Here is a 27413-nt window from a genome sequence, read left to right as displayed (position 1 = left end):
GTTATATTGTTATTCCCATTGTTTTTATTCTTTTTGTAATATTTCTCTATTTTGTTTCCTTTTAAACCCCCATTATTTACTTTTTACTTTTTTTTAAAATTGATCTCAACTCTGTACACTGCTGCTGGAATTTTAATTTTCCTGAAGGAACTCTCCTGAAGGAATCAATAAAGTACTATCTATCTATCTACTATCTATCCAAATTAGGAGATTAAAACCCCAAAGCGGACGTTGCCATCGCCTCTGCCTTAGGTTAATTGCAGCATGTTAATGGTAGAATAGGTTTTGTAGTTCTGAGAAACACCTGGCTTGTAAAAGCACCTGAGAAACCCTTTGTTTGCAGACTGCTCCTCCCAGTTTGTAGAACAAATCATTAACCCAACAAAAATGATGACTGTTTGGAAACACCTTTACTAAATAAAGAGTACATACTGACATGGGCTGTCCTCGTTTTTGTGGCAAAGGGTGTGGATTGCAGCACTGTAATGTAGTGCTAAATGCCAAATAACCTCGCTTTTACCTAACTACCACAAAGATAAGAATTAAAATGAATGAACATTTGGAAGCTTCTATTTGTCTGGGAAAATCTGAGCATTTTTTGGTTATTTAACCTGATGAACATTTTTGGCTGCTCGTTTTTTTTTCTGGGTATAAAGAAAACATTGTTCCTAATTCAGAATTAGTCAACCCCCGTCCCAATTTTATATATTTTTTCCACTGAACATGCATGAAAAATGAGTAGCTCAAAACCAGAATGGCTGTAATCCAACATGTCATCTTGCTTTTGTGTGAAGTGATTTATATTTATATAGCGCTTTTTCTCTAGTGACTCAAAGCGCTTTACATAGTGAAACCCAATATCTCATTTTTACATTTAAACCAGTGTGGGTGGCACTGGGAGCGGGTGGGTAAAGTGTCTTGCCCAAGGACACAACGGCCGTGACTAGGATGGCGGAAGCGGGGATCGAACCTGCAACCCTCTACCAACCGAGCTATACCGCTGATTTAGTTCAGTTCATATGAATGTTGTTTGACGGGATTGAGGTCCATACTAGTTATTCCCCATAAAACTCATCCAACCATTCAGTCATGGATGTTGCTTTGCCTTGTTTTAAAAAGGGGCCATTTTCCAAGTGTTTTATACATTTAATGTTCAACTCCCGTCCATAAAATGTATTTTTGACGGTTCATAAGGACATGCCTTAGGACAAAGCCTTCATTCCAGAACAAAAAAAGTGATCCCAATTTGTAAATGGTTTCATGGCAAAATAACAGGGTTGTAATCCAGCTGTCCCATAGCTTGCAGCTACACTGCCGCAGTCTCAAACAGCTCATTTGACTGTTGCCATGGTAAATATAAAACAAATATTTTCCACTAGTGTCTGCATGTGTAATAGTGTGTGGTTTCAAACCCCAGAAAGAATGCATCTTTTCATAGCTGTTTCACAACTACTCTCTCTTATGAGCATTTCCTGTGACTCAGTAAGTGAACATGTGCTCCTCTGTACAACCTGATGGCCGGTTTACCTTTGCTTTTAATTGTCCATGAGGATTCACTGTCAGAGACGCAGAGAGACGGACGGGAGACAGATGCGCTGAAGGGAGAAGTGACATAGGGATAGAAACCTGATATCATGTCTCTGGGACTGCTGAAAAGGTTGGCTATAATGCACAGTTCTTTTTATAGTTAAGCAAGGGAGTTCTTAGCTCATTTGAGGAATGGCAGGCTAATGTTAGCCAGCAACGCATCTTCCTGGTGCATTGCCCATGTGTTGCTTCATTTTAATAAACTGCAACAGTTTTACTGATCTTTCTTAAGGTACACCGTAGATATGATTATCCTACTAACTGCAACATAACATTGAAATATAAAAACATTTCAACTATAAACCCTCCCAAAAGGTACATACTGTATTTTGATACTGTATATACTATTGCAAGTATACATTGGAATTGGTTGTGTATATATCACTGGTCTTTATTTCACTCATTCAAATACTGCTATGCCACACATTTAATGTAGACTGATATCTGATATGGAAATGTATAAAATTAGATACCTTGCTCCTAATAACCTACACGAACGAAAAAATGGCTGGCTCCAGGGCAGGGTGGACGGACGTATGCCAAGAGGTTGTCTCCCTTACTTTAAGTGTATCCAAGTTTAGAAAATCTCATTCAGTGGGCTGGTGTGTGTAACACATAGGAGGGTGTGTGTCAGCTAGCCATGGTGTCAGTTTAGAGGTGTGCTTTTGTAGGAGAGAACATTATATAGGAGGTGTGTATTTTCTGTGGGAGTGGGCGTTTCTGTCGAAATCTCAGAGCCAAAGAACATGTGCTCAGGCAATCCTCGGTGCTGCGTTGCTCCATTCATTTGACTTGCTCCTTCTTTCATTTTTATCGCAGATACTTTTTTTTTTCTTCACTTCCTTGTAGGGGTCGTCCCGTTTCGTTTAGTGAGAACTTTTTTCCATGCAAGTTTTTTCATAAGGAATTGAGAGCAAAGATAGGCGGAGCCGGACTAAGAAGTGTGCTTCACTCTTTCTCTCGCACACACTCACATGCGCTCCCTCTCTTCCATTCTGTCACTGCCATCCCAGCAGAAGGGAGCTACACTGAATGCTGTGGGTGTCATACATTGAATTTTGTTGGAATCAAATCTAACAAAGGACTATTCTTTCTTCACGGTACCTGACGAATCAACAAGGGTGAGAGAGCAAGAGGAGATATTGCAGCAATTGTTTACTCATTCTTTTCATGTCACAGTGAATTGAAGCACGTGGTTTGCCAGTGGATTCTTTCACACAGCAAGACGTGTGGCTTGATTAGAGACTTTCTTTTCTTCTACTTAGAAATAGTGTAGATATAAAAATGGTTGCAGGAATGCTTATGCCCCTGCGGGACTTGAGGGCAATTTACGAGGTTCTCTTTCGAGATGGAGTCATGGTCGCCAAAAAGGACAAGAGACCCCAGTCCAAGCATTCTGAGATTCATGGAGTGACCAATTTACAAGTAATTCGTGCAATGGGTTCACTTAAGTCCAGAGGATTTGTGAAGGAGACATTTGCTTGGAGACATTTCTATTGGTACCTGTCCAATGACGGCATTGTTTACCTGCGTGACTACCTCCGCCTGCCCATTGAGATTGTTCCAGCCTCCTTGCAAAAGTTCAGAAAACCAGCTGCCTCTCTGGCCATGGTTCAACGAGCTGCTCGGGTCCAATCTGTTGAAGGTCCAACATCTTTTGTGCCCAAACCTGGGCGTAGGAATGAAGCTGAAACTGAAGAAGCAGTGGCAGAACGTCAAAGCTACCGGCATATGATGGGTCGCGGAGACAAAGAGAGCTATTCTGATAGAACCCCTAGATTCAGGGGTCGTCAACTGTCCGCAGAACCTGTCAGGCCCAAGGAAGTTGATGGCCAGTCTCATTCTCTGTTTACAAATGGAAACAATTTCAGAGCTGAGTCTGTGTCAATGGAGGTCAGAAGTGTATCTCATCAGCAGCCCAATGTGAGCATTGAGAAGGCAGTCCCAACATCACAGAAAAGAAAAGTAACTGAGATACAAAGGGAGAAGCCATCTTTGAAAAATGATATGCCACTGACTTCTCTGACAGCAGCATCTTCCAAAACAGCTCCACTGGATACTGCGTCTACTGTTGCAGAGGCTACAGGTGCTACAACAGCAAAGATTAAACTTGAGCCGTCTACTCTTAAAATTAGTTCAGATAAGCTGAAGTTTGATGAAAATGCTTGTGTAACTAGTAATGCATCTCCTCCTGACACAGATGTCACGCATGATGGGAACAAGCAGGCTATACATCCAGCTAAATCTCCCCAGTTAACAGCCATTGCTGTACCAGCATCCGATGATGCAAAACCAAAAGCTTTGACTGCACATGCTTTTGCTCAGGAAACTACCAGTCTTTCTACAGAAACTGTCACAGCTACCACCAAACTCACCAATCAAGATGTCAAGAAAAAGATGCGAAAGGGGAACGCGGATGCAGAGCTTGCCAGAGATGGAAGACCAGATAATACAGTAAAGTCTCAAATGAAAATGGCAACTTCTCAGGAAACATCCAAACTCATAATAGGCACCGACATTCCTGTCACAAAACCTGTCATAAAAGATGCCAAAGGAGAACAGGGTAAAGGAGCAAAGGTTAAAGAAGAATTACCCAAAACGACCACTTTCAAGAGCCATACTGAGGGTAAAGCAGGCAATGAAAAGGCCATAAAAGCATCCAAAGTAGTTACAGTTCAGGAGAGTGCCAAAACTGAAACAGATCACAGTGTGACCAAACCAGTTGTGTCTGTGAACGAACCAGACATCCCGAAAAGCAAAAAAACCCAGGAGCTTCTTGTTTCTAACGTAAAACTCCCAGCTAAGTCCAAAAATGAAGACATCTGTGATAATGCACCACTGGAGTCTTCACCAATCGAAGTAAAAAAGGCTGTCCGTATACCGAGTACTGAGAAGGCAAAACTTCCAGAGCAAGTTTCTCCATCGATGCAAATAGTCACTTCTTCTGAGCTCAGTCAGACCACTCTGCCCACAGAAGTGACTACTGAGAACAAACAAGTGGCTGAAGGAAGTTCAAAATCAAAGCGAAAAAAAAAGAAATCTCAAGTGGAGAAAACCAAGAATATCAGTGCTGAGGAGACACCTGACACAAGTGTGGGAGAAAAAAAAGTCAACACCAGTGACGAAAACCATACCGAACCCAGGATATCAAACACGGGACCATCCTCTGCACGAGCAGATAAGACTGAGCCTAAAATAAAAGATGAAAGAGAAGTAGCTGATGGTGCTAGACAAATGTCTGTGGAAAAATTGGGGGAAACCCCTAAACAAACAGAAATACCACTAGACCATACTGCAGCAGCACTCCCAGTGAGTCATCTCAAAGCTGCACAAATTAAAGATCTGACACCTCACATGGACTCTGAGAAAAGTGAGGGAATGATAGCTGCTAAAGTGGAAATGGTGACAGTGCAGAAAGAAATGGTACCACCAGTACAAAAAAGTACCAAACCTAACAAGAAAACCCCTGAAAAAATGTCAAAATCTGGAGAGGAATTATCAAACAGCGGTAATGTTACGGTGCAAGTGACTAATACTGTATCCTCGACCCTAAGCAAAAAACCTGAAGCTGAAGCATTGAAAGTCACTGACGTGACTGCATTCAATGGGGACAGAGATAAAGACACCTCTAGTGTGACCTCTGAACTGGAAAAACGTAACGTTTCTCCAAAAACGACTCCTGAAAGAATGCGTAGTGAGGAAACCAGACAGGCTGCAGCTGCGCTCTCTGAGGCCCCAGCAGACAAAGGAGGGGTGGAGCCAGTGCTGCTTTTTCCAAAAAAAATAAAGCAGGAGGTTCCGAAAGCAAAAACATCCTCCACTGTTAGGGAAGCACCCGAAGCCAAAGAATTAGCGTCAGCAGAGCCAGTGGTAATAGCAGAGGCAGCTGTAGCTCAGGCCCAGGCCGGCCCCCTTGTCAAGCAAGAGGAGCCTCCCATAGTTGCGCAACATTCAGCCACTCCAGCAGCAGAGCGCAGCACAGAGTATACGCACTCTGTGTCGGTGGCCTTACAACAGGAGGAAGAGAAGAAGAGGGACTTGGAAAAGGACACACCCTCCGCCACTGCAACACCCGCTAGTGCCCAACCTCACTCGGGGGACACCTGTCTGTCCGTGGAAACAGACGACGGCAACATGAAGAGGAAGATTGTAGTCGTTGAAGAGGTAGTTGAAGTCAAGCAGCTGGTTAGTCCTGGAGCAACAGGAGAGCAAGCACCTCCACAGCCTGTGCAACCTGAGGCAGAAGACGATGAGTTGGACCTGGATGTTCTGGAAGAAATCGCCATTGAACGGTCACTTTTGTCCGGGGCAGCGTGTGGCATGGTGCATGCCACCCCACCTGAGGCAGACTGGGACCACTCTTTGGGGGAGCCAGAGGAGAAGACCTGGCCTAACTTCATAGAAGGTGTGTGCATCAATTTATCTACTTCCTGTACTGTCCACTCTATCATTGTGCCTTTCTTGGTGATTTGAAATTAACTTTAAAATCAATGTTTGTGTTTGCTATCGTTACACAATGCAAACGATAACATATATATTATATTTAAGTTGGAATTTTTAATATTGCAAGTGAATAGGCTGACATATACTGTATGATGAAATACAGTCTCTCACAGCTGTTTCTTTTAATGAAAAGATGGTGTGAGTAATACACTTAGGTATGCATGGGATTTAATTATCTCAGTGTTAGAATATCAGTGCCACTTTTCCCACAGGCATGGTTAATGATGTCTACAAATCATGTACTGTATATGCATCCCTAAGTTAAAGAAACACAAAAGTGAAGAATAGTATGTATTAAAAAAATGTGGTTGTTTACAGAGATGCAATCAATTAAACACATCACATCCAGATGTATAGTTTAAGTATGGACATACATTTCTGTACATGGTTAAAGTAAAAGTCATCATCTTTAGACACATGCTTTACATGTTTGCCAAATTACATCATGCAAACCTGGGGTTGTTTGCTATGATTGAACCTCGCCTGGTCCCTGTAGAACTAAAGCCAGAATGACCAAGTGAAGGAGGCGTGGTGCTTTTGGCAGACTTCAGACTTCAGACTTCATCACTGTTAAGATGTCTTCTTGGGTCAAATTCCTGTTTGTTGTCAGGCTGTTTTTGCATGGAAAATAATATTTGCAATCACGTGTAGGATATAGGAGGTATGCAGTCAATATGTGATAAAAGCTGTGCATGGTTGCCTACTTTTTTGTGGATTCCTGAAACAATCTGGTTTGTTTAGTGTGTAACAGCCATAGCAAAACTCAGGTCCTGCCACAAAAGTGTGTTCTTGTGACTCAAATTGTTTGAAATTGACAAGTGAGACAATAGTCCGGATCACATGACTGGAGCCCTCTAAGGGCAGATGAAGAACTTGTCATGGGCGTTGTCTGTTGTGGGTGTGCGATTAGGCAAAGCATGAGGGAGCTGGAACAGCTTACTCATAGCTCTAATGTTGCGTTTATTTCGTTCGGCATGTGACAGAAGATCTGGATCTAATCAGTAGGCGTTATCCAATATGTGGTAAAAAAGTTTTAACTTACAGCAAAGATACAAGATTCAATTAATGATAAACTGAGACTCCACTTCATCAGACATATTTTAATGACACTTCTGACTCTGCAAGTATGAATGTGAAGATGGCATTCTTTGTATTTGAGGATTGTTTGGAGGTGTTACATAAGCACATATTGTTAGTGGCAATCTATGAAGTGACTACTGTTTTTCATGCTCCACTGCTGACATCTGCTGTCCACTTCCAAGCACTGTTGTGTTGTGAATGACAGGTGGTGCATGGTTGTGTCCTTCTGATTTGACCTTAGTTGAGCGCTGTGGTCAGGTTTACAGTGGAGCCATTTTTAGTTCTGGAGTTCTTTGTGGTTGGTTTGCTATCTAATTATATGTACGTCTGCTGGTAGATAAAGACATTACTTAGTGCATATGTAGTTTTTTGGAACATCGATGTTGAATAATCCAGCTTTTGTGAATGTGAACCAATTATTATTAAAGTGCTGCACAAAAGTAATGCAGACTCCACTTTTGAAGCTTGTTGACATGCTTGAGAAAGTGTTTCAACTCTGCCCACGCATGGCACCAGTGACAATCGGAATGGAACACAGTCCAGACGTGCTACTGAGGTCTCCCTTGTTGCCGTCTCTGAAATGCTGCCCATTGCATACTTGTGTTAGCTGTTAGATGAACAACTACACTATGCTGCGGCCCATTGCCTAAATTCTGAATGTGACATTTATTAGGAAGAAAATAATAAAATGGAACATCGCACTTTCTATAGTTTCTGAAATATATCTTGCAAAAGTCCTCATACTGTTAGAATAGAATAGTCACAGTACTATGTACCACATGAATACATTGGAAAACATGTTCATTGGTGAGGAGACCCTGCCCCAAGTGGAGGAGTTCAAGTACCTAGGAGTCTTGTTCACGAGTGAGGGAAGAGTGGATCGTGAGATCGACAAGCGGATCGGTGCGGCGTCTTCAGTAATCCGGACGTTGTACCGATCCGTTGTGGTGAAGAAGAAGCTGAGCCGCAAGGCAAAGCTCTCAATTTACCGGTCGATCTACGTTCCCATCCTCATGAGCTTTGGGTCATGACCGAAAGGATAAGATCACGGGTACAAGCGGCCGGAATGAGTTTCCTCCGCCGTGTGGCGGGGCTCTCCCTTAGAGATAGGGTGAGAAGCTCTGCCATCCGGGAGGAACTCAAAGTAAAGCCGCTGCTCCTCCACATCGAGAGGAGCCAGATTAGGTGGCTCGGGCATCTGGTCAGGATGCCACCCGAACGCCACCCTAGGGAGGTGTTTAGGGCACGTCCAAACGGTAGGAGGCCACGGAGAAGACCCAGGACACATTGGGAAGACTATGTCTCCCTGCTGGCTTGGGATTCCTCGGGATACCCCGGGAAGAGCTAGACATAGTGGCTTTGGAGAGGGAAGTCTGGGCTTCCCTGCTTAGGTTGCTGCCCCCGCGACCCAACCTCGGATAAGCAGAATAAGATGGATGGATGTTCATTAGTTACCAGCTTGAGGCGACTGCATAAACAAATGCACAAGCTCACCAAGCAAGTCTTAATACAATAATTTCATTAAAATAGTATAAAGTAAGGGTGGGCCGATTGGAAACCGCCAAAACAAATTATCACTCGCTAATTAATTTGTCAAAAATAGTTGATGATGTCATCACTCTTACTGTATATTTTGCCGGAAAGAAACGGAACATGCGCGTGACTGGCAAGCAACAGGAAGAGAAGAATGCTACTTGTAACACATCGAATACTGTATATGGGAACATTTCTCCCTAAAGACGTCAAAAATATTAACAACTTGCTGAATTTGCAAAGCGGAACTTGCTCTTCATGTGTGTGACCTGGGAGTATTTAAAGCAGGGAGGCATGTCTGACATCTGGAAGATGCAGGTACGATTTTCCACGGCGAAATGGATCGTGTTACTTAGCGAGTTAACTAATTGTGTAAAAAAAAAAGAAAAATATTCAACTATCATTTTAGCCAAAGTCCACCAGAAAAACGTTGTCTATATACTTGTTCGCAGGTTTCTAGAACCCAAAACATGGACATTGCTTGGTGGAGGGTGATTATTTTAATGGAATATTTTACTTTATTGTTGTATTGTTATTATGTTATGTATATAAAAGAAAAACAGTGGTAAAATTGATGTTTTTACAGCTTGCCTTTGAGTAGAAACACGTCTATTAAGAGGTATCTTTATTATTGTAGCAGCTGAATTAGCAATGTGTTCAATAAGTATATATTCATGACTCTAGTAGTCATCTTTATTGTCTTTATTGTTAGTTAATAAATACCTAAAAATATCTCAATGGTTACATAAAAGCCACTTTATACAGGTGTACATCCCAAATCGATTACTAGTTGATTTTCAAATCGGTTGTTAGATGCAGCCCTACCATTACTGTAAGTAGTCGGCTGTCTTTGGGAAACAAGATATTGACTGAGAGTCTGAAAAATAAATAGAATTTATTTTGAAATTATCTTTAAAATCTTTAATGGAAATATAAGACTTGGCTGATGCCTTGTCAGATATATATATATATATATATATATATATATATATATATATATATATATATATATATATATATATATATATATATACAGTGGGGCAAACAAGCATTTAGTCAGCCGCCGATTGTGCAAGTTCTCCCACTTAAAATGATGACAGAGGTCTGTAATTTTCCTCATAGGTACACTTCAACTGTGAGAGACAAAATGTGAAAAAAAAAATCAGGAATTCACATTGTAGGAATTTTAAATAATTTCTTTGTAAATTATGGTGGAAAGTAAGTATTTGGTCACTTCAAACAAGGAAGATCTCTGGCTCTCACAGACCTGTAACTTCTTCTTTAAGAAGCTCGTCTGTCCTCCCCTCCACTCATTAACTGTATTAATAGAACCTGTTTGAACTCCTTATCTGTATAAAAGTCACTTGTCCACAGCCTCAAACAGTCAGACTCCAAACTCCACTATTGCCAAGGCTAAAGAGCTGTCGAAAGACACCAGGAAAAGAATTGTAGACCTGCACCAGACTGGGAAGAGTGAATCTACAATAGGCAAGCAGCTTGGTGTGAAAAAATCAACTGTGGGAGCAATTATCAGAAAATGGAAGACATACAAGACCGCTGATAAGCTTCCTCGATCCGGGGCTCCACGCAAGATCTCATCCCGTGGTGTCAAAATGATCATGAGAACGGTGAGCAAAAATCCCAGAACCACACGGGGGGACCTGGTGAATGACCTGCAGAGAGCTGGGGCCAAAGTAACAAAGGTTACCTTCAGTAATACACTACGCCGACAGGGATGTGGTCAGATGAAACCAAAATAGAACTTTTTGGTATAAACTCAACTCGTCGTGTTTGGAGGAAGAAGAATACTGAGTTGCATCCCAAAAACACCATACCTACTGTGAAGCATGAGGGTGGAAACATCATGCTTTGGGGCTGTTTTTCTGCTAAGGGGACAGGACGATTGATCCGTGTTAAGGAAAGAATAAATGAGGCCATGTATCGTGAGATTTTGAGCCAAAACCTCCTTCCATCAGTGAGAGCTTTGAATGGTTGACCAAATACTTATTTTCTACCATAATTTACAAATAAATTCTTAAGAATTCCTATAATTTGAATTCCTGGAATTTTTTTTCACATTCTGTCTCTCACAGTTGAAGTGTACCTATGATGAAAATTACAGACCTCTGTCATCATTTTAAGTGGGAGAACTTGCACAATCGGTGGCTGACTAAATACTTTGTTGCCCCACTGTATATATAAGTCCATAAAAAGAAACTTGCGGGGGGAGGAGGCATATTGCTCTGTACTTAATTTGACTGTATGTTTATAATAGATTTTTAAGTATATACTGACAGTACAGTTTGACACAATAAAGAAGGAAATGTATTCGAAAGCAGCCAGATGAAAAATGGGAGTGGCAAGTGATGCAACATAAGAAATATGCCGCAGCAATAGAGCTGTTAACTAAAAATCAGCCAAACTCAGGAAATAGTGATCAATAACATGTGGAATCAGTTGTGGGTTTGTCCAAAATACTTAAGACTTTAGTCATGTCCCAGAGTAAAGTCTGGATGAGACTCTTTCAGCTCTTAGTTCTGTTGAAGTGAGACTTTTGTATCTGTTACATACACATTCCATGCGTTCATTATTCTGCTGAGTGTGATTATCCTTCTTATTCTTGTCGCTTCACCAGCTGACTATGGGTGTCGAGTGAAACTTATTTCCAAGTGGACACAAGCTTCAAATACATTCTAGTGATGTGTTCTTGAATGATGTGCTTGAGGCCCCTGTAAAAGCGTATCGCACATGTTTTTTTTTTTTCCATATTGGTGCTTTCATTTCACATAGGACATCATCAGAAGAGTCCACATTTTAGGTCTTCTCTCCAGACACAGGGTGGAATTGCTTTTAGCATTGCACAATAATGAGACGGGTTGACAACCCTGTAATTCATAATGCCATGTGCATATAGGAAAATAAACTATATTTAGAGATTGTTGTGCATTGTTTTGATTACAGACTAACTATGGGATTAACTCTAAAAGGATGCTTGTTTCCCTTGCAGTTGAAGCCACAGTTTAAATTGGTTACCTGTGTCACTGGCCAATTTTTACTGTCATTGTGGCTTTGGGAAGGCTATTCCAGAATCCCAAAGTTAGCCTGCTTTTTCCCGGAATCATTTCTGATGTCTGTGATTATTAGCTGTTTCGCCGTTGATTTGAGATAAAGTTGAAGAATGTGGAAGTTGTCCTCCTTTTTGATTTATGATTCTATCCAGTTCGTGCAGTGTATCAGGAGCAGCAATTAAACCGCCCTGTGTATGATTCTACTACTACCACGCTTGACAGGTCAAACAGCAGAGCTATTCAACTAAATTGTTTTGGGGGGCCACATTTCAAGAAAGCTAAATATGGGGGACCTGAGAACCAACATCCTCTGCTGTTAACATTTAATAATTGTAATTGTATGTTGTCAGAGTTACTAAATGGTGGAAAAATGCATAGTTCTGTCTATACTAAGATAGTGCTCTGCAGTTTTTAAGGACCTACTGCCAAAAAGCTAGTCCCCCAAATAATAGCGCTCTACTGTTTTAAGAATATGTTGCAAATATGTTAGTCTTTTCCAAGTGTTTTTAAATGAACTTGCGGGCTGGGCTGGTGTTATTCCGGGGCCGGACTTAAACCACAGGCTGGCAGATGTTCTTTGGTTTGAAAACTCTGCATTGACTGTCTAGAGGTCTCACCTTGACTCCATCAATTCTTATCATTATGGCCAAATAGCAACCTAAAACCCTCTGTTCTTGGATAATCACTGATTGCCCTGCATAGCTCGGTTGGTAGAGTGGCCGTGTCAGCAACTTGAGGGTTGCAGGTTCGATTCCCGCTTGTGCCATCCTAGTTACTGCTGTTGTGTCCTCGGGCAAGACACTTTACCCACCTGCTCCCAGTGCCACCCACACTGGTTTAAATGTAACCTAGATATTGGGTGTCACTATGTAAAGCGCTTTGAGTCACTTGAGAAAAGCGCTATATAAATATAATTCACTTCACACTAATTCACATTTTCTGGGACTCGGCCATTGTTCTGAGCGTTGGTTGATTCATTGAGTGTTGTTAAACAAACTAAATCCATCCATCCATCCATTTTCTACCGCTTATTCCCGTTAATCGGGCGGAAGGCGGGGTACACCCTGAATATTGCTTCCAAAGAGAAACTTTCTGCTGTCGTCAGTCGTGATCACTAATAAGAAGTGAAATAAATGTGGCTTTGTTAAGCCATTCTCAAACATTCAGCTGTATTTATTTACCATTTTAGGTGAAAGACATGAAAACCAGCATCCACATTTGTTTTTGGTCAATTTCTTTTGTCAGAGTTACACATTTCGGGAAAAATATCATTGTTGTGGAAAACACAAGTGTCCACTGCAGTGCAAAAGATGCTGGATTTGATCCATTGGCGGCATGGAGTAGTGGGTAGAGCAGCTGTGCCAGAAACCTGGGGGTTGCAGGTGTGCTCCCCACCTCTGGACATCCAAAATCACTGCTGTTGTGTCCTTGGGCAGGACACTTCACTCTTTCCCCCAGTATTGCTCACACTGCTGAATGAATGATGGGTGGTAGTCGGAGGGGCCGTAGGCGCAAACTGGCAGCCACGCTTCCGTCAATCTAGCCCAGGGCAGCTGTGGCTACAAATGTAGCTTACCACCATCAGGTGTGAATAAATGATGGGTTGTCACGTCTCTGTGAAGCGCTTTGAGTGTCTACAAAATCTAATCCATTATTATTATTAAATGAGAGACAATTCATATTAAATAAAAATGAGTGTACCCCATTGTAGTTTAAAAAAGGGCACTTTTATAATCATTCCTCCCTGGTCAAAGAACTGTTCCAGTAGATAATTGAAGCCCCAAAAATGATAAGACATTCCCAAACGTGATGAGTGTTTGTAAAATTCTGACTTGAACTCTTTGAGTTTGCCATAAAGAGAGCTCAGATCGTCATGTTCAGATAGTTGTCTAGTTGTGGTTTCATGAGAGTAAACCTCTGTCTATCATCAGAGATAATATGTAATGTGGGCGGTCTGATTGAGTTTACGGGGGATCTCTAGGGACAAATTTGCCAAATGTTTCGCCAGAGCGCTTCCATCAGTTTCTAACTGTGACACTATGTGATCATCTAGCGCTGGTTGATATTTATAGCCCCCAGTCAGCTCCAGCCCTTTCTGCCTGACCACCCACCCCTCTCAACCGTATTAGCCCCCCCAGCCCCTGCCCTTTTCCCAAGGCTTGGGTTCCTCCCTCCTCCCCTGGCCACAGGAGAGCAGGCTGACATATTCAAGCAGCAGGCACAGCCTGTCAAAATTCAACACTCGGGAGAAACAAGGCAGTTCGGAGCAAACAAACAGCAGCCTCTCCTGCCCTGCGTATCCCGACTCAGTCCAGTGCTTGTTTTCCTCATCCTCATCTTCCGCTTCTGCTCAGTACCGTCTCTTAGATGAAGATCATACCCGGTAGGTCATCGATTTTGGGTTGCAGTAATGTCTGTCTAACTTGTTTGTTCATGTAGTTATTAACCTTACCAATGATCTTTTTGGTAGAACACCTAACATATACGTACGCATGTTTATGTTGCAACAGTTTCTGGCAGCGACTACAGCACACATTTATACTTGTCCACGGCAGGACTGAATTAAGTTTGGCTGCCCTACTCTTTTATTTCATTTGATGGTGTGTCAATGGAAGTGGGTGAGGGCATTGAGCCAAAGATGCCGCCCACCACCCTGGCATCATCAGACCCCTCCTGAACATTGTTTACTGACAACAAAAACATGGCTAACCTAAAACAAATAGTGGTACTTAATCCAAATCATTTTAGCTCAGAGTTAGAATTATCAAGGCATGACTCTCTTTCTAATCGTTTTAAATTGTGTCACTAACGTAAGTGCACTATGCAAAGCAGATAAGCCCATCCACTTCAAACTATTTAATGTTATCGTACAATTCCAGGGTGTTGTTGATAGAAGCTGATGCACGGTTTTTAGGGGTCAGTATTGTTTTTGATATGACTCAGCTCTCCAGATATGGCTCTCACCCAGCAATGATGATAGCAGAGTTATTATACAGTTGATATTAAGTCTCGAGGGTGCATCGTATAATATAATATGAAAAACTGAAACAGCTGCAAACGCAATAAAGATGAGCTGAACGGTGGAATAGAGATAAGAGCTAAACTGGGGTTTAGGTGATTACTGCTCAAAATACATTGGAAAAGGAGTGTCTGTGCTCCATGTGTCACAACGTTCTTGGAACAGCTGAATCAATATGAAGCGCAAACCAAGAGCATGATGGGTGTTTTCCGGGTGGGGAAAAAACAACAGGAATTCTTCCATTGAAAAAACACACATAAAACTGCCACACCCATTCCATCCCACTTCTTTTTGACACACGCCAATGAAGACTCCACCGGTCACTTCCACCCAAGCTCATCGCTGTATCCCCCCTACCTTGTTTCTCTTTTGCAAGAAATCCCTGTAAGACCCACGGCCCTTTTCCCACTTTTGTGGTATTGGGGAACTTATTGAGTCTCATTGTATCAAGCACTTTAGAAAACAATGTCAGAGAGATGCAAGTTGCAGCACTCAAAGAAGCTTGCGTAAACAATGAACTTTAATAATTTGTGGCATATTTTTTATTACTTGTGCAACATTTGAACCAATACGTCACTTCTGAAGCACAAATTCATATATTTCCAAATTTTTTTCAGGGTTTCATCTCTACCTTAAATGTCGATCCGATATGCATTAAATACATAGGCTACGATATGATTCACTAACAATATTTTTTTTATAAAATTCTGATTTGAAGCAATTTGACACAGATCGAATCTTTGCATGATGAAAATAAATTAAATGTAACATGTATCATGTCATAACAATGATGTGTTTGTATGTTAAATAGACATACACAAAACAGGTGATTTCTGTATTAATTATGAGAAAATAATAGAACTATCAACTTCAACTTCATGTGGACCCCGACTTAAACAAGTTGAAAAACTTATTTGGGTGTTACCATTTAGTGGTCAATTGTACGTAATATGTACTGAACTGTGCAATCTACTAATAAAAGTATCAATCAATCAATCAAAGGCATTGGAATCTATAAACTTTACAAAAAGAAGATGTAAACAAAACACTTTTGGAACAGCTACCAGGTATTTACTGTTGTTTGCTCAGGTAGCAACTAGGGTTGTACGGTATACAGGTATTAGCATAGTACCAAGATACTAATTAATCATTTTGAGTACTATACCGTCTCTGAAACGTACCAGTCCCGCACACCCCCGAGCCAGCGTCGAAGTCACGTTGCTGGTTTACAAGCAGACGAGCATGTTCGGCGGCACACAAGGACGGTGTACTTAGAAGCAGACACAGTGTGTAGACAGAAAAGGGAGAATGGACGCATTTTGGCTTAAAAACTAACGATAAAGGTACATTTATAACACTGAAACGCCCTCAGGAAGAGGTGCTTTAAAACATGGCTAGCTAGCTAGCGGCTGACATCCATCCGCCGTCGGCAGTGTTTTAGCTAGTTCTAAATCACTAATCCTCGCCTCTATGGCGACAAATAAAGTACGTTTTTTACAAGTATCATCCCTGCAGGACGAGGAATAGCTAAACCTGTTTCACTACACACTGTAGCTCACCGACATCAAAATGAAAACAAATGCCATGGGGGGATTTACACCTAACATCCACTGTAATGATATCAAGTACAGGGACGTATCTAGTCAATACTACTATGATTACGTTGATATTTTTTGGCATCACAACATGTTTATAAATTCAGGAAATATGTCCATGCACCTGGGGATAGGTTGATTGGCAACACTAAATTGGCCCTAGTGTGTGAATGTGAGTGTGAATGTTGTCCGTCTATCTGTGTTGGCCCTGTGATGAGATGGCGACTTGTCCAGGGTGTACTCCGCCTTCCGTCCCATTGTAGCTGAGATAGGCACCAGCGCCCCCCGCCACCCCAAAGGGAATAAGCGGTTGAAAATGGATGGATGGATGTCCCTGGACACATGTAACGACTTGGTATTGGATTGATACCCAAATTTGTGGTATCATCCAAAACTAATGTTATGTATCAAACAACAGAAGAATAAGTGATTATTACATTTTAACAGAAGTGTAGACAGAACATGTTAAAAGAAAAAGTAAGGAGATATTAACAGTAAATGAACATCCATCCATCCATCCATTTTCTACCGCTTATTCCTTTTCGGGGTCGCGGGGGGCGCTGGCGCCTATCTCAGCTACAATCGGGCGGAAGGCAGGGTACACCCTGGACAAGTCGCCACCTCATCGCAGGGCCAACACAGATAGACAGACAACATTCACACTCACATTCACACACTAGGGCCAATTTAGTGTTGCCAATCAACCTATCCTCAGGTGCATGTCTAGTAGATTATTAATTCATTTTCTACCACTTGTCCTTAATAATTTTGACAAAATAATAGAATGGTAAATGATACAATATGTTACTGCATATGTCAGCAGATTAATTAGGAGCCTTTGTTTGTTTACTTACTACTAAAAGACAAGTTGTCTAGAATGTTCACTATTTTCTTTAAGGACAAACTTGCAATAAAAAACATATGTTTAATGTACCATAAGATGTGTTGTTAAAATAAAGCCAATAATGCAATTTTTTGTGGTCCCCTTTATTTAGATAAGTATCGAAATAATTTTAGTACTGGTACAGGTACCAACATATTGGTGTCGTTACAACACTAGCAGCCACAATTAGATTCAGGAAAAGCAAGTTGTGCATCAAGTAGAGGTGTTATAAGTGAAGTGAAGTGAATTATATTTATATAGCGCTATTTCTCAAGTGACTCAAAGCGCTTTACATAGTGAAACCCAATATCTAAGTTACATTCAAACCAGTGTGAGTGGCAGTGGAAGAAGGTGGGTAAAGTGTCTTGCCCAAGGACACAACGGCAGTGACTAGGTTGGCAGAAGCGGGAATCGAACCTGCAACCCTCAAGTTGCTGGCATGGCCACTCTACCAACCGAGCTAACACCAAAGTAACACAAGTGCAAGATACAATTAAGTGCCACCGCGATGTAAACCAAACAGAAGCTTTGGTGTAGAAACTCAAATACCTTTCATAGTGCCATTCTGTCTTTATCTTTGGCACAATGAACAGTGTAGTATATGTTGTGATTGCCTCACAAAGTTGTGGAAATCTTTCAAATCCGTATCCTTGTCTTTCCAGTTGGTAGCGCTGCTAGCATTAGAATTTCGAGCTCCCACATCGCCCGCTTGAGTGTCTTAATGTCGTCACAAAAGGTGGGTGCTTAGATTAGTTGTGTAGCCACTAATTTATAGCTGATTTCAAAGCGTTAAAAATGGCCATGCTTGTATCCAACTGGCCATTAAAAAAAAAAAAAGGAAGAATCTAAACATTTATCAGACTTTAGATGTAATATTCCGGAGTGCATTTTTCTAAAATTATTTAGTCAGTCTTTGATTGATTGATTGATCCATCCATCCATCCATCATCTTCCGCTTATCCGAGGTCGGGTCGCGGGGGCAGCAGCCTAAGCAGGGAAGCCCAGACTTCCCTATCTCCAGCCACTTCGTCTAGCTCTTCCCGGGGGATCCCGAGGCGTTCCCAGGCCAGCCGGGAGACATAGTCTTTCCAACGTGTCCTGGGTCTTCCCCATGGCCTCCTACCAGCTGGACGTGCCCTAAACACATCCCTAGGGAGGCGTTCGGGTGGCATCCTGACCAGATGCCCGAACCACCTCATCTGGCTCCTCTCGATGTGAAGGAGCAGCGGCTTTACTTTGAGTTCCTCCCGGATGGCAGAGCTTCTCACCCTATCTCTAAGGGAGAGCCCCGCCACCCGGCGGAGGAAACTCATTTCGGCCGCTTGTACCCGTGATCTTATCCTTTCGGTCATGACCCAAAGCTCATGACCATAGGTGAGGATGGGAACGTAGATCGACCGGTAAATTGAGAGCTTTGCCTTCCGGCTCAGCTCCTTCTTCACCACAACGGATCGATACAACGTCCGCATTACTGAAGACGCCGCACCGATCCGCCTGTCGATCTCACGATCCACTCTTCCCCCACTCGTGAACAAGACTCCTAGGTACTTGAACTCCTCCACTTGATTGATTGAAACTTTTATTATTAGATTGCACAGTACAGTACATATTCCGTACAATTGACCACTAAATGGTAACACCCGAATAAGTTTTTCAACGTTAATCAATTCATGGTAAACAACAGTCGCAAACAAGAACGCTACTCTCGTATTGCGTCATCACAGAACTCTTAGGAGATTAGAGCGGCCATTTTTTTGTGTAGCATTGCTCCTATCAACCAGACACAGATCGAACCAGAGGCTCGCCAAACGATGTGTTCCTAACGCTAAGGTTAAAATCAGTTTTAGATTTGTACTGATTAATTTTTACACCCCTATCACTCACTCTATTTTAGAATGTCTCATTTGTAGCCGATGCATTTTTATATTTCGCATATTCATGCGCAGGACCTCCTTTGCAAGGTAAAAACTACTGACCGTTTTCATCACCATGTGATCAGAATACAGTGGGGCAAAAAAGTATTTAGTCAGCCACCGATTGTGCAAGTTTTCTCACTTAAAAATGATGACAGAGGTCTGTAATTTTCATCACAGGTACACTTCAACTGTGAGAGATAGAATGTGGAAAACAACTCCAGGACTTCACATTGTAGGAATTTTAAATAATTTATTTCTAAATTATAGTGGAAAATAAGTATTTGATCAACCATTCAAAGATTTCACTGATGGAAGGAGGTTTTGGCTCAAAATCTCACGATACATGGCCCCATTCATTCTTTCCTTAACACGGATCAATCGTCCTGTCCCCTTAGCAGAAAAACAGCCCCAAAGCATGATGATTCCACCCCCATGCTTCACAGTAGGTATGGTGTTCTTGGGATGCAACTCAGTATTCTTCTTCCTCCAAACACGACGATTTGAGTTTATACCAAAAAGTTCTATTTTGGTTTCATCTGCCCACATGACATTCTCCCAATCCTCTGCTTATCATCCATGTATCCATTTTGGTATAAACTCAACTCGTCGTGTTTGGAGGAGGAAGAATACTGAGTTGCATCCCAAGAACACCACACCTACTGTGAAGCATGGGGGTGGAAACATCATGCTTTGGGGCTGTTTTTCTGCTAAGGGGACAGGACGATTGATCCGTGTTAAGGAAAGAATGAATGGGGCCATGTATTGTGAGATTTTGAGCCAAAACCTCCTTCCATCAGTGAGAGCTTTGAATGGTTGACCAAATACTTCTTTTCCACCATGATTTACAAATAAATTCTTTAAAATTCCTACAATGTGAATTCCTGCATTTTTTTTCTTCACATTCTGTCTCTCACAGTTGAAGTGTACCTTTGATGAAAATGACAGACCTCTGTCATCATTTTAAGTGGGAGAACTCACACAATCGGTGGCTGACTAAATACTTTTTTTGCCCCACTGTATCTGCTTTTACTTGCAACTGCAATAAAATCAATCCACATCTTGTGGGAACATAAAAGGGAGGGGGCTTGGCGGGTCTCGTGTTGCAGGAGCTTGAATGACACTGAAGGGATTCCAGCATGGCACGCAGTGGCTCGCTTGTGTTACATACTGCAGCGTGGCAAAAAACAATGTCTCCCTAAACCGGTTCTTGTCGTGTTTGCTTAGCCTATAAAGCTGTCTCCGTGTGAGGGCATGTGCGTATCAACCCTGCAAAAACATTCAAATTTAATTCAAAGTAGGTCTGAAATGACTTGTCAGAAATACACTTTGGATAATTATTAATCATGCTGTAACTTGAAATGGTTTCTATTTGAGGGGAGTTGTCTGCAGTCAAACATGAGGAAATGTTATGTGTTTTTTTTTTGTATTGGAACAGAGTAAGAAAAGAGCAAAAGGGTGTGTAACTAAACTGAAGGAAAGTCCCAATTTATTGTAACCCTTGGGGAAAAAAACCCGTGCATGCTGCCTTAGAGATTGTTTTATTATCTTTTTTTTTGTTGCAAAGAACACAGATTCTGTTTCAATATCCGTTTTCCATTTTTGTTTCCGTCCAATTTTGTTTCTTAAAAGCTCATATACATAAGCCAAAAATGGTATCCCTGATTTCAGCTATGATTATATATCTTTTTCTGTCAAATCTTATGTCACTAAATTGGCCCTAGTGTGTGAATGTTGTCTGTCTATCTGTGTTGGCCCTGCGATGAGGTGGCGACTTGTCCAGGGTGTACCCCGCCTTCCGCCCGATTGTAGCTGAGATAGGCGCCAGCGACCCCAAAAGGGAATAAGCAGTAGAAAATGGATGGATGAATCTTATGTTTAAAAAGTCAGTTGCGTTTTGATTATTTTGAACAACAGGTGGCAGTAGTTAATAGAAGCTGGGCAAGGGTGTGTTGTTACTTTAGCTTTATGTGGATTTGATCATAAACAGCATTTGGTTTAATGTCTGACAATAATTTACTCTGCTATCCACAATGTCTGCCAAACAATGCAGCGCAAATAAATTGCTCTAAGACTACAAACACAATAATAAACATCCCTCAGGGACAAAATCAATCAAACTTCAATTTATTATCTACATATTATTAGCTTGTGCAGTTGTAGCCCATCCCTTTATTTGTAACAAGAAAGCACATTATTTTGTTTGATTAGCAATGATGACATGTTTTTTTTCATAGTTTCCCATAGGTAGATAGATAGATGATACTTTGATTCCCTCAGGAGAGTTCCCTGAAGAAAATTCAAACACAATTGATACATAAACCAAATGTTTAGGAAGTCAGCTTTGAACAATGTTGCCAGACGTTTAAAAACAACTCATTGACCTATACTACATACTTTATATTTCCAGGATTTTTTTTTATTTCTCTGGCAATCTTACAAACGATGGCTTTAATAAGATTGATGACTGACTTTAGAAGGTCATGTTTCCATGTAAGTTTAATTATACATTTTATTCTTTCTGTGTAATACCTGCGTAGATATTTTTGTGGACGATTTATACGGCACCTGTTTCCCAGTGTCTCTGTTCTTCAATGAAGCTCCTTTATGAGGCTTAGCTGTTCTTTTTGTCATTGGCATCCATTCTGCGCGATGACAGCTTTTGCCTCGAATACTCTGGTATGAGGTATCTTTTTTTTTTTATGCTCTCATGAGCAATAAAAGACCTGGAGGATTTTGTTTCCTCCTCTTCAAAACTGCTTCATCCTGCCGTCGGATACAACATGTCGTGTTGTGCATGCTAAGGTGAGAACACGGGTATTAACATTCTTCCGTGACCATAGTGGAATGGCGCCATGTGAAATGGCATGAAGAAGGGGGCGTGGTTAAGTCAGGCTGTGAATATACGGTGTCTCACACAAGATGCATCCCAGATGCATTCTCCAGCTGAACTTTGTCCTTTGTGTTTGTGTTTGTTTCCCTTGGTTATGCTGAGGGCACCCCGTGGGCTTCACAGGATGTACAGTGGCAGATTTACTATCACACCACAGTGTGAGCGGTGTCCTTTTAAGATTCAGTTAGTTTAAGAACAATGAGGTTGTATCAAAAAATGTGATGTGTGTGTCTACAGATACAGTATTTTCCGGACTGGATTATAAAACACACTGCTGATGAATGGTCTATTTTGGATCTTTTTTCATATATCAGGCGCACCAGATTATATGGCGCATTAAAGGAGTCATGTTATTATTTTTTGAATAGAAAACACTTCCTTGTGGTCTACATAACATGTAATGGTGGTTCGTTGGTCAAGATGTTGAATAGATTATGTTTTACAGATCATCTTAAAGCCACTTTCCGACACTCGCTTACAGAGGTGCCGTTTTGTGGGCGGTCTTATTTAAGTAGCTCACCTTTGACTGTGTCTTCTCCCCATCATCTTTGTTGAAGCGGTGTAGCGTGCAAGGACAGAAGTGGAAGAAGTGTCAAAAGATGGAGCTAACTGTTTTAATGACATTCAGACGTTACTTATATCAATAATGGAGCAGCATCTCTTCATCTGGAAACAACCAGACTGGAAATGTTTCCTGTGAAAAATCATCCGACTGGAACTAAAGTTCCTTGGGTGAATAATATAAAATCTCTACGCCGGTAATTTTTAGCGCAGAGGTCACCAACGCGATGCACGCGGGCAGCAGGTAGCACGTAAGGACCAGATGAGTCGCCCGCTGGCCTGTTCTAAAAATAGCTCAAATAGCAGCACTTACCAGTGAGCTGCCTCTATTTTTAAAATTGTATTCATTTACTAGCAAGCTGGTCTCGCTTTGCTCAACATTTTTGATTCTAAGAGAGACAACACTCAAATAGAATTTGAAAATCCAAGAAAATATTTTAAAGACTTGGTCTTCACTTGTTTGAATAAATTCATTTATTTTTTTACTTTGCTTATTACTTTCAGAAAGACAATTTTAGAGAAAAAATACAACCTTAAAAAATATATTAGGATTTTTAAACACATATACCTTTTCAATTCCTTCCTCTTCTTTCCTGACAATTTAAATCAATGTTCAATTATTATTTTTTTTTTTTGTAAAGAATAATAAATATATTTTGATTTAATTCTTCATTTTAGCTTCTGTTTTTTCGACGAATAATATTCGGGAAATATTTCTTCAAACTTATTATGATTAAAATTTAACAAAAATATTCTGGCAAATCTAGAAAATCTCTAGAATCAAATTTAAATCTTATTTCAAAGTCTTTTGAATTTGTTTTAAAATGTTTATTCTGGAAAATCTAGAAGAAATAATGATTTGTCTTTGTTAGAAATATAGCTTGGTCCAATTTGTTATATATTCTAACAAAGTGCAGATTGGATTTTAACCTATTTAAAACATGTCATCAAAATTCTAAAATTAATCTTAATCATGAACAATTAATAATGATGTTCCATAAATTCTCCTCTCTGAGCTGCTACCTTACCGTGGTAGAGGAGTTTGCGTGTCCCAATGATCCTAGGAGCTATGTTGTCTGGGGGTTTTCATGCCCCCTGGTAGGGTCTCCCAAGACAAACAGGTCCTAGGTGAGTGATCAGACAAAGAGCAGCTCAAAGACTTCTATGGAATTACAACGAAATGAACCCAGATTTCCCTCGCCCGGACGTGGGTCACCGGGGCCCCGCTCTGGAGCCAGGCCCGGAGTTGGGGCACGATGGCGAGCGCCTGGTGGTCGGGCCTGTTCCCATGGGGCCCGGCCGGGCACAGCCCGAAGAGGCAACGTGGGTCATCCCTCCAATGGGCTCACCACTCATAGGAGGGGCCATAGAGGTCGGGTGCATTGTGAGCTGGGCGGCAGCCGAAGGCAGGGCACTTGGCGGTCCGATCCTCGGCTACAGAAGCTAGCTCTTGGGACGTGGAACGTCACCTCACTGGGGGGGAAGGAGCCTGAGCTAGTGCGCGAGGTAGAGAAGTTCGGGCTGGATATAGTCGGACTCACCTCGACGCACAGCAAGGGCTCTGGAACCAGTTCTCTCGAGAGGGACTGGACCCTCTTCCACTCTGGCGTTGCCGGCAGTGAGAGGCGACGGGCTGGGGTGGCAATTCTCGTTGCCCCCCGGCTCAAAGCCTGCACGTTGGAGTTCAACCCAGTGGACGAGAGGGTAGCTTCCCTTCGCCTTCGGGTGGGGGGACGGGTCCTGACTGTTGTTTGTGCTTACGCACCAAACAGCAGTTCAGAATACCCACCCTTTTTGGGTACACTCGAGGGAGTACTGGAAAGTGCTCCTCCGGGTGATTCCCTTGTCCTACTGGGAGACTTCAACGCTCATGTTGGCAACGACAGTGAAACCTGGAGAGGCGTGATTGGGAAGAATGGTCGCCCGGATCTAAACCCGAGTGGTGTTTTGTTATTGGACTTTTGTGCTCGTCACAGTTTGTCGATAACAAACACCATGTTCAAACATAAGGGTGTCCATATGTGCACTTGGCACCAGGACACCCTAGGCCGCAGTTCCATGATCGACTTTGTAGTTGTGTCATCGGATTTGCGGCCTTATGTTTTGGACACTCGGGTGAAGAGAGGGGCGGAGCTTTCTACCGATCACCACCTGGTGGTGAGTTGGCTGCGATGGTGGGGGAGGATGCCGGACAGACCTGGCAGGCCCAAGCGCATTGTGAGGGTCTGCTGGGAACGTCTGGCAGAGTCTCCTGTCAGAGAGAGTTTCAATTCACACCTCCGGGAGAACTTTGAACATGTCACGAGGGAGGTGCGGGACATCGAGTCCGAGTGGACCATGTTCCGAACCTCTATTGTCGAGGCGGCTGATTGGAGCTGTGGCCGCAAGGTTGTTGGTGCCTGTCGTGGCGGTAATCCCAGAACCCGTTGGTGGACACCAGCAGTGAGGGATGCCGTCAAGCTGAAGAAGGAGTCCTATCGGGTTCTTTTGGCTCATAGGACTCCGGAGGCAGTGGACGGGTACCGACGGGCCAAGCGGTGTGCAGCTTTAGCGGTCGCGGAGGCAAAAACTCGGACATGGGAAGAGTTTGGGGAAGCCATGGAAAACGACTTCCGGACGGCTTCGAAGCGATTCTGGACCACCATACGGCGCCTCAGGAAGGGAAGCAGTGCACTATCAACACCGTGTATGGTGCGGATGGTGTTCTGCTGACTTCGACTGCGGATGTTGTGGATCGGTGGAGGGAATACTTCGAAGACCTCCTCAATCCCACCAACACGTCTTTCTTTGAGGAAGCGGTGCCTGGGGAATCTGTAGTGGACTCTCCTATTTCTGGGGCTGAGGTCGCTGAGGTAGTTAAAAAGCTCCTCGGCGGCAAGGCCCCGGGGGTGGATGAGATCCGCCCGGAGTTCCTTAAGGCTCTGGATGCTGTGGGGCTGTCTTGGTTGACAAGACTCTGCAGCATCGCGTGGACATCGGGGGCGGTACCTCTGGATTGGCAGACCGGGGTGGTGGTCCCTCTCTTTAAGAAGGGGGACCGGAGGGTGTGTTCCAACTATCGTGGGATCACACTCCTCAGCCTTCCCGTAAGGTTTATTCAGGTGTACTGGAGAGGAGGCTTCGCCGGATAGTCGAACCTCGGATTCAGGAGGAACAGTGTGGTTTTCGTCCTGGTCGTGGAACTGTGGACCAGCTCTATACTCTCGGCAGGGTTCTTGAGGGTGCATGGGAGTTGCCCAACCAGTCTACATGTGCTTTGTTGACTTGGAGAAGGCATTCGACCGTGTCCCTCGGGAAGTCCTGTGGGGAGTGCTCAGAGAGTATGGGGTATCGGAATGTCTTATTGTGGCAGTCCGCTCCCTGTATGATCAGTGTCAGAGCTTGGTCCGCATTGCCGGCAGTAAGTCGGACACGTTTCCAGTGAAGGTTGGACTCCGCCAAGGCTGTCCTTTGTCACCGATTCTGTTCATAACTTTTATGGACAGAATTTCTAGGCGCAGTCAAGGCGTTGAGGGGTTCCGGTTTGGTGGCCACGGGATTAGGTCTCTGCTTTTTGCAGATGATGTAGTCCTGATGGCTTCATCTGGCCGGATCTTCAGCTCTCACTGGATCGGTTCGCAGCCGAGTGTGAAGCGACCGGAATGAGAATCAGCACCTCCAAGTCCGAGTCCATGGTTCTCGCCCGGAAAAGGGTGGAGTGCCATCTCCGGGTTGGGGAGGAAACCCTGCCCCAAGTGGAGGAGTTCAAGTACCTAGGAGTCTTGTTCACGAGTGGGGGAAGAGTGGATCGTGAGATCGACAGGCGGATCGGTGCGGCGTCTTCAGTAATGCGGACGTTGTATCGATCCGTTGTGGTGAAGAAGGAGCTGAGCCGGAAGGCAAAGCTCTCAATTTACCGGTCGATCTACGTTCCCATCCTCACCTATGGTCATGAGCTTTGGGTCATGACCGAAAGGATAAGATCACGGGTACAAGCGGCCGAAATGAGTTTCCTCCGCCGGGTGGCGGGGCTCTCCCTTAGAGATAGGGTGAGAAGCTCTGCCATCCGGGAGGAGCTCAACGTAAAGCCGCTGCTCCTCCACATCGAGAGGAGCCAGATGAGGTGGTTCGGGCATCTGGTCAGGATGCCACCCGAACGCCTCCCTAGGGATGTGTTTAGGGCACATCCAGCTGGTAGGAGGCCACGGGGAAGACCCAGGACACGTTGGAAAGACTATGTCTCCCGGCTGGCCTGGGAACGCCTCGGGATCCCCCGGGAAGAGCTAGACGAAGTGGCTGGAGATAGGGAAGTCTGGGCTTCCCTGCTTAGGCTGCTGCCCCCGTGACCCGACCTCGGATAAGCGGAAGATGATGGATGGATGGATGGATGGTTCCATAAATTATTTTCAAAATTTTTTCAAAAAGATTTGAATTAGTTAGTTTTTCTCTTAATTTTTTTCAGTTCAATTTTGAATTTTAAAGAGTCGAAAATGAAGATAAATTATGTTTCAAAATTTAATTTTAATTTTTTTCGTGTTCTCTCCTCTTTTAAACCGTTCAATTAAGCGTTTTTTCATCATTTATTCTCTACAAAAAACCTTCTGTAAAGGAAAAAAAATGTACGACGGAATAACAGACAGAAATACCCATTTTATATATATATATATATATATATACATATATATTTATTTATAAAGGTAAATTGAGCAAATTGGCTATTTCTGGCAATTTATTTAAGTGTGTATCAAACTGGTAGCCCTTCTCATTAATCAGTACCCAAGAATAACTCTTGGTTTCAA

General features: G+C 42.7%; 1 protein-coding gene across 23 annotated transcripts in view; it reads left to right on the top strand.

The window, feature by feature from the left end:
* The window catches only part of plecb (plectin b), a 254404-nt gene that overhangs the window by 128432 nt on the left and 98559 nt on the right, over positions 1 to 27413 (top strand). For 7 of the 23 annotated variants that reach the window (XM_061916370.1, XM_061916366.1, XM_061916369.1 and 4 more), the window contains exon 1: positions 2570 to 5992. The exons of 12 other annotated variants lie outside the window; for them this stretch is intronic. In XM_061916370.1, the coding sequence (XP_061772354.1) occupies positions 2872 to 5992 (3121 nt within the window). In that variant the 5' untranslated portion in view covers positions 2570 to 2871. Of the gene's footprint in view, positions 1 to 2568; positions 5993 to 13994; positions 14155 to 27413 lie in introns of those variants that run through there. 4 more of the 23 variants (XM_061916387.1, XM_061916386.1, XM_061916362.1 and 1 more) reach the window with 3 other exon arrangements.

The sequence above is a fragment of the Nerophis ophidion genome, linkage group LG11 (assembly GCF_033978795.1).
Source record: "Nerophis ophidion isolate RoL-2023_Sa linkage group LG11, RoL_Noph_v1.0, whole genome shotgun sequence".
Classification (NCBI taxonomy): domain Eukaryota; kingdom Metazoa; phylum Chordata; class Actinopteri; order Syngnathiformes; family Syngnathidae; genus Nerophis; species Nerophis ophidion.
This window is presented reverse-complemented; position numbering and strand designations above follow the sequence as displayed.